Raw genomic sequence first — 12,984 nt, 5'->3', positions numbered from 1 at the left:
GAGAAAGGTTTGAGAAAAAAAAGCTTTTGCCAATAGCAAAGGATGATGGATGTTATTACCTCCATTAGAAGCACTACTGGCTTCCACATATGCAGTAAGTATAACTGCACAGAGAATTTTGTCAGACAACAAAGTGAATGGGACATCCCCAGTAAGCACAAGGCTTCATGGATACAATAGTGTACTAAGGCAGGAGAAAGGGATGGATCATATGGTTGCTTAATCACAGTACATAAGCCAGACAGGGGCCCACTGATGCTCAACAAGGCTCAAGTGAAGCTGATGTTATGGGGCACCTCCCCACAGGGACTGGAGAAGAAATATCAATCAGAGACAGCCAAATTCAAACAGCAAAGAGAAAAATAATTCTGAGACATTTGGGAAAGACAGGTATTATTTCAACAGATGTCTGAGCTCTGTTAAGAATCTGAATGGCAAAGCATACTTGCTACACTGATAAGACCTCTTTCTGGGAGACTTTCTCTTCAGTGTTGCTAAGCAGCATACAAGTACAAGCTCTTTGAGGGGTTTCATAGTAATGAAAGCATTTGGGTTGGTAGTAAAGTGCATAAGGACCCCAATTCCTCCTCCAGACAAGAACCCCTTGGTTAGAGGGGTCCCCATCTTATTTTGGACTTAGTTGTTTAGAAAGGCTCCCCCTTCTACAGCCTAAGTACTAAGGGGACCTGAAACTTCACGAGTCTTATAAAGGCACCTGGTTTCAGCCATGACATTGGAAATTCCCAGCTGCAGGAGAGGAAGGGAATGCTGGAAGTGTGCAATCTCCCCCAGCTCAGGGGTCTCAATAACAATAAGACTTCTCAGTAAGACTACACTTCATTCTCAATGACAAAAGATTTTTCAACACTGGAATATCCTAGCATACCCCAGAAGTGTCTGCCCAGCCCAAGGAAGTTGCTATTTCCTTAATCAATGACTGGTTCCTCTTTCTCCTTTTTTTATTCAATCAAGAAGGGCACTCAGGTTATTAATTTACACTCTATTTTGTTCAAGACCTATCTTGACTAACACAAACTTTTGTTCCATTGCAGATCTGGCTCACTTCAACCTAATTAAAATATGTTAATTAAGTTGTCTCACCAAGGCTCTTTCGACCCATGCAGATTCAGCTTACAAGAGCCTAATCAAAGTACGCACATAAACATATGAAACTACTTTATACTGAATCAGATTGCTGTACTTTTTGCTGTGGGGCAGTGAAGATAGGGGGAAACGGGTGACCTTGCTTAACCAGCTCTGCTCCTTGGACCTCCGCTGTACTTTACCCCTGGACCTCTTCAGATGTCAAGCCCAGGAACTCAGATTCCTTCCCTAAAATTTCCCAGTTTCCTCCCTCCTGCCTTTTATAAGTATGCCCTTTTATTGGTGTGTGTGCATGTGCATGTGCATGCATGCGTACTTAGGGAATTAGTTCTCAGGTTCTCACATTCTTATTATTTTGTATACAATAAAATTATTTGTTTGTGTTTATAATCAGTTTCTCTTATTGCCTTTTTTCATAATTTTATTTTGGGTACTGCTACTAAGATCCACTCTGGTATACAGAGGCTACAAAGGTTGTGTGTTATTCCTTTCTGGAATCTTTTTTAAAGCTAAGTTCCCCTTCTCTGGGTCCAGTTTGGGTAACAGGTGGTGGAACTGTGGATTTTGTTTCTTACTTGAATACTTCAAGGGGAGAACTAAACGTGGGCAAGAACACAAGTATGTTCAGTAAATATATTTTTATGAACTCTGCGATATTTTAACATATGAATTGTGATTAGAGTCTGTATACTGTACCCTGAATGTACTTTTGAATACTCTAAATCACTCTGTGCAAAAGGGTCAGTGTGCCCTCTTTGACTTTGTGCATACATGTTGGGCAATGGAAGCATGAATCAAACTGTACCCATACACAGCTACGAGGATATGGGGGTTGCCAGGTGGAAGGAAAGAGGAAATAATGTGGGGCAGTGAAGATAGGGGGAAACGGGTGACCTTTTCAAGTCCTTGCAGATTTCCTACTGTACAACTGGGCCTGCCCTGGCACCCGGCACTGTGCAACTCAGCCATAGTTTTCTTAGGCAGAGAGTGTTGGGATAGGGTAGAGTGGAAAACTGAAGGGAAAGGTAGATTGGCTGGTGGATGGGAAGGAGAGTAAGCAGGAAAATGGGAGAGGTAATACAGTCTTTCAAGGGAGGAAAAGGAATAAATAGTTGGGGGAGAGGGAAATTCACCTTGCAACTCTTGCAGGTTCTTGCTTGTTCCCATATAGTATTTCCCATCAGAGCTTGCTAGAATTTTCTTGATGTTTTGGGACGGATAGAACATGTACAAGAATCCTAATTGTCTATCAGCTAGATTTTGCACAGTCTTTCATCTTAATTTCAGTTTTAAAGTCTCTTAATTAATCTCAGTAGGTGTTCTTAAGGATGGTTATTATACAGTAGGAACCCCATGTTCTTGGAAATGAGCCAGCATTCCACCCTCATCTGATCAACAGTGTATTGCAAGACTGTAGTCTGATACATGCAGAGCATTCCAGCTAAACAAAAATATTTTCCTTAGAAACAAGCATTGTTGACCAAATGGTGAGAATTCATGCCATCGGCGGTACAGCTGTCATACCTTATTTATAAGTACACATATCTCTTATTCTGTTTAGAATTAATAATGGGATGTGTCAATGTAGACCGAATATTCACAGAGTATCACGGAACCAGGGAAGTTCCAGAAAAAAGAACATCTGTAGAAACACCTTCCTTTAAAGGAAAACCTAAACCCTGGAAGATTTTAGTCTTCTTTAAAGTATGGTTTTGGAAAGTGAGGTTCCCTGGAAGCTTATCAGGGATTCATTCCTTAATGAGAAAAAATCAGTTAAATGCATGCATATGCATGAATACATTAAACTGCCGATTTTTCCCTTGCATGTGTAGCCAGCAGGGAGGTGCTGAGTATATTCAACTATTCATTCTAAGGCCTGGTATTCACAAGCTGCCAATGTGCTTGAACTGTGCAGGTGGGGGCTTACTTTATTCCTCCATTTAAAAAAAAAAAACCCTACATGCAGAAAGACGGTAAGAAGAGACCTGCTGGATCAGACCAATGGTCCATCTAGTCTCACACAATGGCCAACAAGTTCCTCTAGATGGCCAGTGATAAGGCCTAGAGGTCGAGGATTCCCCTGATGTTGCCTCCTGGCTCTGGGAGTAGTGCCTCTGAATCTGGAGGTTCAACTTAGTCACCATGGCTAGTGGCCACGGATAGACATCCTCCATGACTCTATCTAACCCTGAGGGGTGACATGATAGAGGTTTACAAGATAATGCATGGGATGGAGAAAGTAGAGAAAGAAGTACTTTTCTCCCTTTCTCACAATACAAGAACTCGTGGGCATTCGATGAAATTGCTGAGCAGACAGGTTAAAACGGATAAAAGGAAGTACTTCTTCACCCAAAGGGTGATTAACATGTGGAATTCACTGCCACAGGAGGTGGTGGTGTCCACAAGCATAGCCACCTTCAAGAAGGGATTAGATAAAAATATGGAGCAGAGGTCCATCAGTGGCTATTAGCCACAGTGTGTGTGTGTATATATATATATATATATATATATTTGGCCGCTGTGTGACACAGAATGTTGGACTGGATGGGCCATTGGCCTGATCTAACATGGCTTCTCTTATGTTTTTATGTTCTTATGTTCTATTTTAAAGCAGTTTATTTGCTACATCTTCTGACTGCGAATTACACATTTTAACCACTCTCTGTGTAAACTACCAGTTCTATTCCCTTTATTTTAAAATCTGCCCTTTTATTATACATCCCAATGCACTTTATAAGAAGGCCCTCCTGAACATTCAATTAAAACATTTAGAACCAAACATAAAAAAATCAGACAAACCAGCCATAAACCTACAAAACAAAAGCTGCCAAGAATAATAAAAAAACTCAAAAATTGAGAAAATAATTTTAAAAGATCAGCCTAAGGCCAAGACAGAAGAAGCATGCTGACTTGGGGCACAGATTTGCACTTGGCAAATATCTGCAGGGAGTGCAGGGTCTGAGTGTCGCAGGCTTTGGCCAATCCCTGGATTAAGGCTGGGGGAATCTCCATGTTCGCTGGCTCCTCCCCTCCTAAGTCAACTAGCTCTTGCTCTGAGGTTCCAGAAGCTTCTTTTGCAGCTTGAATAAGAGACATGCAGCACACAGGAGCATCAATGAAGCATTGGCACAGAGGACTAGCAAAGTGTTCTGAGGCCTTGGTTCTCCATCCTGTATGGAATGCATTCACCACTCTCTTTCTTTTGTTTGTATACCCCCTTCTGTATTTTTTCCTGGGGCATTGGAAATAAGTTTGGAGATTCTCCTGTTTGCTGCCTTCTTACTTGCCTGCCTCTGTTGTTGGCCCCGATGTGCCCAAAATTCCCACTCTTAATTAACCAAATTCCCACCCCCTTGTTTATTTTTATTTATTTATTTATTGGACTTATATCCTGTCCTCTCTAATGAATACAGGAGGAGTCTCAACACTTAATGGGGATGTTGGGGTTTCTCAGCACTTGAATTGGGAAGGTGACTGAGGCTCAGAGCTGTCTCCTAATCCTAGGAGAAAACTGGCATATCACAGAGAAAGAGTTCTAGCCTAGTCTTCTACTCAGCACACTAGTTTTTTATGTTCAGGGAATGTGCAAGGATTTTATGGAAGAACACATACAGTCTAAAATGCTAAAATCCTAGCATAGCTCTACCAAGTTATTTGCAATTAATGCAAATTAGAAACCCAAGAAGATTTATAAGAACCCTCCCTCTAATGGTTGTTTCCATATTACATCACTGTATGTCCAGAATAAAAACTTGTAGATTTAAACTACAGATTTTTATGCCAGACATACAGTGATATAATATTGAATTGAGAGAGGGAAGGAGGAAGGAACATATATTCAGAAAAGGGGGGGGGGGACTGAAAAAATGGGGACACACAAGTAACTAAAATGAGAACACAGAAGAGCCATTAGACTATCTGAATTGTCTGACAAAGCCAAACTTATAAACCACTCCCCACTTGCTATCTTATTAACAATAGTCTTGTTCTAACTGCTTACACATATAAACCTCCACCTAGCTCAATCTTCACATTCCATACCTGGAAACAGAAGAATCTTTTGTTTTGAAGACAGTGATGTTTGCCCTATGACTGAGGCCACATTACAGTGCCACAGTTCGTTTTTGTCTACCCAAGACTATCACCATCTTGTGAGCTGCTTAGTCACCATATGCCACGTTGAACTGTAGATCTGCTACTGCTTCTTTCAGATTATCTGCTACCTAGATGCTAGGATCCCTGTCCCTATTTGGATCCCTGTTTAGACATTCCTACAAATTAGCAGCCACAGTCTTCTTGATTTTCCCTTGATATCTCTCTTTGGATCCACAAAAGGAGAAATGGTAGTTTTCACACAGATAGTTTTCACATACAAATAGAATTTGTGGATAATAGATCTATCAATGGCTAAAGGAAGCATCCATATATAGAAGTAGATCTCTGGGGGAAAAAGATGATGTGCACCTTGCTTTCATGTCCTGTTTGTGACCTTCCAGAAACATCTGAATGGCTATCAAAAATAAACAATGCTTCACTGATTCCAGAAGGCAATTGTTTGAAGCTGAAGTATCCTCCAAATGTAAATGGCACCAACATCTCAAGCTTACCTGCAAATTTGATGTGGAACTTATTTTCAGGCTTCAGTATCTGCACATACAGAGGACAATTGGGTGCAAAATCTTTAACTGCCCATGCTCTTAAAATTGTTTGATGATCCTAGAATAAAATAAGGCAGCACCATATAAGACAGAGTTTTAAATGTATAAAATGAAATACAAATAGCGAAACTCATCAGGAAGGTTAACTGGTAAGTTGCTTTATATTGATACTGTATCAACTTTTTGAACTAGAAAAATATATACTTTTGACTGGAGCATAAGGAATACTGTACATTTAAAATAAGAGGGATGTCCTATAATATCCATACCAATAATTAATCCTCTGTAGTACAAACAGCTGGTACTAGAAGCATAAACTACTTTTTTAAAAGTAGAAACTACAGTTTGTTAAGACTGGACCTTGAGAATCTCATGTAGATAACTTGGAATATGATCCAAAACATACCCTTCTAAGTCCATTGAACTCAATCGGCTTAGTAAATTTTAACTCTTCTTTGGATGGGCACTGTAATGGTTCCAAAGCAATTATGGAAACACAGTAAGACAGATACTTGTCCTTACAACTTCCCTTGGCCATCTAATGCTCGGAATTTATATGTTGTGCTTCATATTATTTCAGTAATTCTAACTATAATAATGGCTCTATGTTATTTTCTCCATATTGCAGACTACATCAGTTTAACTAGTAAATTCATCACTGAGGTTAGATTTGAAACTCACACTGCACTGTTAGCCGTTATGCTGATTCTAAATATTAAATAGTTTATTACAGGCACTGATACTACCCTACAGATACTCATGACAGTTTGAGAATCAAGTTATAGACTGGATCTGAAGAACAATTATACCACTAGATATGCAATTAGCTAGCAATGCAGCATAATGATTTGGGCAACTGTAATGGAGTGATCTAGATGACTATTCCTTGCAAACAATGCTAACAAAAAACTCTGCTCTAGCCTTACTTTTTCAAAGATCCTATCCAACATTAAAGACAACGAAAAACTACAATACTCAAAATGAGTAATCACAAGTGAACCAGTCCACAGATAATGCAGAATGCACACAGACCATATTTTAATTAAAACTTCATTAAACGGAACCCTTCCACATGCAGAAGGTAGCTTCAAGTCACATAAGACTGAAAACATTCTGAGAAAGCATGGCAGAGGGAAAATGAAACTAAATCCAAAGATGTCCCTACTAACTGCACTAAAGTCTGTGCAATCTCTTTCACAAACAGAAGCATGAGAACTACCATAGAAATGTAATGACCATAGTATGGTGAGAACTCTTGAGTAAACTTTTATATAAGAATCTATGGAACAGTACAAGCTGTGAATTTCTTTCCACTGATCCACAGTCATGTTGAGCTGGATTTACATACATGCTAAGTAAACTACAGCTCCTCTAAACACAAGACATATATTAAATTTCAAGTTGTGCACTCTTTTGGTAAAGGTATGGAGCCTCTTAATTTTGATACTTCCTAGGACCTAAGCTTATCTTAGGGTTGCCAAGTCCCTCTGCTGCGGCGACAAGGGACTACTCTCAAGCATGTGGCACGTTGATGTCACCCAGAAGTGATGTCATTATGCAGGGCACATTGAGATGGTGACACTCTAGGATTTGCAGTAAAACTCCATGATACCATAGTTTTTACTGCAAATCCTAGAGTGTCCCTGGCACAACATGCCCTGCACAGTGACATCATTTATGGGTGATATCATGCAGGGCATTTCATGCAACAACAGGGCTTTTTGGGGGTGGGGATCCCCCTGGCAGCCTGCTCTGTGCTCCCGGTTTGAGGCCCCCCAAACCAGGGGATCTTCCGCCCTTGGTGGGAGCTTGGTAGCCCCAGCTTACCTTTATATAGTTCTGCTGGAATGTAAATTTTAATTGAAGTGCTATAAAATATTATACTAAATTTTGAAATGTACATTGAGTGTAGACTTATATGATAGAAGACTTATGTGTCTGTATAAAGTCACAGTATGTTATTATATGACATCTTTGAAGTTTTGTTAAAACTTTCAAAATTCTCAGAGTCCCATATTTGTTATTTTTCAAAGTACATATGATGGACATACTTAATCATAAACTAGCCCAATCTCAGAAGATCTCAGAAACTAAGCAGGGTTAGGCCCTAGTTAGTATTTGGATTGGAGACCACCAAGGAAGTTCATGGTTGGTATGCAGCGGAAGGCAATGGCAAACCACCTCTGTTATTCTCTTGTCTTGAAAACCCTAGAGAGCTACCATATGCAAATTGCAACTCCACAGCAAAACAAAAAAAAAAGTCATAGACTTGCTAGTCTGAGAAAAAGAATGACCAAGAACTGAAAAAGTAATTTATATTTGTGGTGTCAGCAGACAGGAACATTTTCTGTGGTCTAGTATGAAAAATAAAACTTAGACAGACAGTGAGGAAAACTGATAAATTTAAATGACAGCATTGTTCATTTCATTAGAAGCAGGATGAACTAATAAAACTGAGGCGAATACCAGAGCAATCAATCTTCTAGGCCCCTCAAGGAAAAGGCCACACCTTGATTAATGAAAGATATGGCACACGAAGTGAGAGAAGACAATATACATGAAAGTTATATATAAAATCTGGCCACATACTTAAGCCTCAGATCTATCATGATCACTTGATCTATCTGCGTGTCATAGAGATCTCTGGAGAAATCATATTCAAAATCACTGGTGTTGCTAGATAAATCATTTGCCCCATAATTTTATGAGACCCTGCCCTAAGTACAAATGGTGGCATTCCACAATTAGCCTAATGTCTGTCTTGAGCAAGTTAGTAGAAACCTTTACTAAAGACAGAGTTATTAAGCATGTAAACCAATAAAGCCTAATGAGGGGAAATCAGCATGACTTCTACAAATGGAAGTTGTGTCTCACCAGGCCTTTGAAGTTAAGGTTAACAAGCATGTAGATCAGGGTGATCTGCTAGCCACTACATACTTGATCTTCTCAGAGGCTTTTGACAAAGACTTGTGTACACTTAGCAGCTATGGCATAAGAAGAAAGGTCAAACTGGGTGAGCTGGCAATAATGTCATGTGAAGTTCAATCTAGGTAAGTACAAGGTCTTGAACATTACAGCAATTTAAAAAAAACCCTAACTTTAAATACATGCTGATGAGGTCTAAACTGGCAGGGACCCGAGGTGGAATTCTAGCAGGAGCTCCTTTGCATATTAGGCCACACACCCCTGATGTAGCCAATCCCCCAAGAGCTTACAAAAAAGAGCCTTGTAAGCTCTTGGAGGATTGGCTACATCAGGGGTGTGTGGCCTAATATGCAAAGGAGTTCCTGCTAGAATTCCACCCCTGGCAGGAACTGAGAAGGAAAGACATTATGGGTTTGTAGTAAACATCTCAATGGAAATGTTGCCTCAGGGTGATAATGACAAGGAAAGGAAAACTACATGCTGGGAATTATCAAGCGAAGAGAATCAAAATAAAATAGCTAATACTTTGATGCTCCCATAAAGATCTATGGTGCAGTGTCATTTGGAAGCTCAAAAAAGACATTTTGAGAAACTGATGTCTCAAAAAAGGCATTTAAAGCTGGAGAAGCCAACCAAGATAATTAAGGAGGATAAGATGATAAAGGGGATAACATTCTTCCTACAAGAAGTGGCTGAAATATCTATGGCTTTTCAGTTCAGAAAAGACAACTGTGGGGGACATGATAGAGGTTTATAAATGATGCATGGGATGAGTAACTGGACAGAGAGGATTTCCCCCCCTCTTTCTCCCATAATAATATAATTCAGGGCACCGGATTAGGTTGATGGGCAATACACTTGGAGCAGACAAAAGAAAGCACTTCTTTACTCAACAAGTACAAGGTAAGTACAAGTTGTGACATTTGTTGCTGGTGGACTCTATCATAAGATAGATCGAAAATACTAGAAAGATTCATGTCAATAGCTACTAGCTATTACTTTAACTATAATTAAAGGAAACCCCCATGTCCAAAGATAGTAAAAGTCTGTCAGTGGCCATAGCAAAGAAAATCCTTTGCAGTTGTATCATATTTCCTGGCAACTGCCAGCCCTTGTGTACAATAGCTTGCTAGCCCACTGGAGCAGGCAGCTCATATGTTCTTATGTATGTTAAAGCAGCCATTTTCTGGCTGCTGGGCTTTAGCAAATACCATATTGGTTGTGAACTCTGATGTGAGGCATGAGGATAACAGTTAGATATCTGCAAGAAGTGGGATGGTAATGCAAACAGAATATGAAGTGATGAAATCTTACTCTTTGAACTCTTGTAGAAGCAATTTTAGGTCCAGTTTGAGAAAGAGTGAGGGAGAAATGTCTCTCAGCTTGTCAGAAGCCAAGATCTACAGGACACTCTATGTCTCAGCATGTGAGAAGGAATTTTCTGGTAATGTTATTACGCCTTCTATATAGATATAAGAACATTAAGTGAAACTCAAAAGAAATTAGATGGGTAGTTTGCCAATGACTTCCTAATTACATTTAATGCTTTTCGTTTAGTAAGAGGAACACAGCTGACATTCTCCAGAAATAAAGATGACATTATGGAATAAAGAACAAGATGCACAAAACAAGAAACACTGAAGATGCTAGGAGAAAATAAGGCACTGGATTAAAAACTGGTAGCATGGCTCCTTCACCACACTTAAGGATAACATGAGAATTCCTAGTTGATACAAGGCTTTCCCATCCTATTCATATCTTGCCAACTTCTAGAAGGGTTGACATTGATGCTGGAAGGAGCCACAGTATTGAGGCTCCTCAACATGACTCAAGGATTCTGATGCTATTCCAAGAAGTACAGAAATGAGCTGGATTGCTGCAGCTTCCATACTGCCAATGTAATGTTAATTGCATGCCTTAGATGTGAAGGTTCTGTGCTAAAGACAGGATACCTCTCATTCTGAGACAGGGACAGCAGAGATACACAGGCCTTACCTGTGTAAGACAGACATCTGTACTTCTTGCTATTGTAATTGTTGTAATCCTATTGTAATTGTTGCCTACTGCAACTATTATTGTAGGTACCTTGCTTTTTACTACATCATCTTCTACCTTTGCGATTCCACTTTCTGCAATGTTTAGAGTATGCCTCAATCCTTTCTATTTCCCCCCACATTGTTTCTATTTCCTACTGCATGTCCCCCACGGTTGTCTTTTTGTGAACTGAAAAGCCACAAATATTTCAGCCACTTCTTGTAGGAAGAATGTTATCCCCTTTATCATCTTATCATCCTTAATTCAAATTTATGATTGCATTATTTTACATTCTGTAATATGCCTTGTGTCTCAGCAAAAAAAAGCCAGGCTATACAATGTTATTGTGGAAAATGTGCTAACTTAACTTACAGTCTTCTCTAAACTTAAAAACTTCTCATTCTGTGTAAGCTCTACATGGGGCTGCCCTCAAAGGTAACATGGAACCTACACTTCTTTCAGAAGGCAGCAGTTTGTCTTTTGACAAGGGTACAAAACTGGCAGAATATCACACCAATCTTTAAAGAACAATACATCCTGAGACATACATAGCCCTGAACAGGCTTTTTTTGAACAGTAATGTACAGGAATGCAGTTCGGGCTAGCTTGGTCTCAGGGGGTGTGGCTGAATATGCAAACAAGTTCCTGCTGAGCTTTCTTTACAAAAAAAGCCCTGGCTCTGAAGAACTGTTGCTTACTATATGAGTAGGATTGCTAATCTCCAGGTAGGGAGTTGGAGATCTTCCAGAGTTACAGCCGATCTCCAGATGACATAATTCATTTTTTTTAAACCTTTAATCCACCACTCCTGGAGAAAATAACTGCTTTGGAAGGTGGACTTCATGGCATTATACCCTACCAAGGTCCCTCCCCTCCCTAAACCCTACCTTCCTCAGGCTACACCCTCAAATCTGCAGATATTTTTAACCTGGAATTGGCAACCCTACTATATGAGCCCATATATCAGTAACCATCATCTGGCCAACTTCTCCTTACCAGCCCCTCATACAAAAGTCTCTGACTGTCCATTCCAGACCATTTTTGGTAGCTGTTCCTGAATTATAGAATGGGCTTCTGATACAAGTATATGTAGAATCCTTTCTTTCAATGTTCCCTAAAAGCTGTATGTTTGTTTTATTCAGAAAAGCTATTAGCAAGGCCTAGTCTGTGAGTTGCTTATTAATGATATTTGTGTTGATTTTTTATCTGTCCGCTTCTATTCTGATCAATCTTATATTGGTCTGCTGTGAAAATTATGAGATGTGGTTTAGCTTTTGTGTTATATTAAATTTTGTTGTGGAGATTTTGGAGGTGCCTTGATCATTATAAATTTGTAATCCTTCTATTGTTAATACTGGAGTTGCTCCAATTGTTTTTTTGTCTTGATTTTATTTAATTTATAGTTGCTGATTTTAAACGATGGATTACATTGCCTTTTTAATGACATTTTGTAAGTTGTTTTCTAATCAAGAGGAAGACAGTAACTGTTTTAATAAACAGAAAATAACAATTTCTCACTGGGAAGCAGAACAAGATGCTATCTGTTCCTAACAAGTTCAAGAAAGTTGTATTCACAGCCAATTTTTCAGCAATAAAAATGGAATAAATAAAATCAGACAGTGCTTTTTGTCCCCTCCACTAGGTTCTTCATATTCAGTCATTCACATTCTCCACAGCATTTTTTTCCTGAAGGCGATGAATATGATTTGCACAGTTATATTGATAAGATTTCCACCCACTCCCTAAAATCAGCTGTGAATATTAACACAGTTTGAATGAAGCCCACTCAACATTTATGTTTAAAATGTGGTGTTTCTATTTTAAAGTCAAAATTCTTCTAGTTTTTCCACATAAAAGGGGAAAAATTAAGAATCAAGGTGCTAGTGAAATTTCAGAATATTTATTGTTTGTTTATTTATTTATTCTATGACTTATATCCCGCCCTTCCCATAAAATGGCTCAGGGCGGCTCACAACAAATGATAAAACAATAAACAAAGTGCAAAATTATTACAATTAAAAAGTCAAAGCATTTAAAAACCATAAAATCTTAACATTAAAACTATACCGTATATTTCACTAAGGTCTGATAAGCTACATTAATCTAGTCAGGCGTAGGCTAGCCGGAAGAGGCTTGTCTTACAGGCCCTGCGGAACTGAGTAAGATCCCGCAGGGCCCTCACCTCTTCCGGCAGCTGGTTCCACCATGTGGGGGCCATTGTGGAAAAGGCCCTGTCTCTGGTTGTCTTGAGACGGACTTCTTT

At 39.3% G+C, this 12,984-nt stretch overlaps 1 protein-coding gene across 5 annotated transcripts in view; it reads right to left on the bottom strand.

Annotated features, from left to right (window-relative positions):
* KCNT2 (potassium sodium-activated channel subfamily T member 2) overlaps positions 1–12,984 on the bottom strand; it is a 364,082-nt gene that overhangs the window by 106,881 nt on the left and 244,217 nt on the right. For all 5 annotated transcript variants that reach the window (XM_060232364.1, XM_060232365.1, XM_060232366.1 and 2 more), the window contains exon 14: positions 5,712–5,820. In XM_060232364.1, coding sequence (XP_060088347.1) covers positions 5,712–5,820 — 109 coding nt within the window. The remainder of the gene's footprint in view (positions 1–5,711; positions 5,821–12,984) is intronic.

This window comes from Heteronotia binoei, chromosome 2 (genome assembly GCF_032191835.1).
Source record: "Heteronotia binoei isolate CCM8104 ecotype False Entrance Well chromosome 2, APGP_CSIRO_Hbin_v1, whole genome shotgun sequence".
Taxonomy (NCBI): Eukaryota; Metazoa; Chordata; class Lepidosauria; order Squamata; family Gekkonidae; genus Heteronotia; species Heteronotia binoei.
This window is presented reverse-complemented; position numbering and strand designations above follow the sequence as displayed.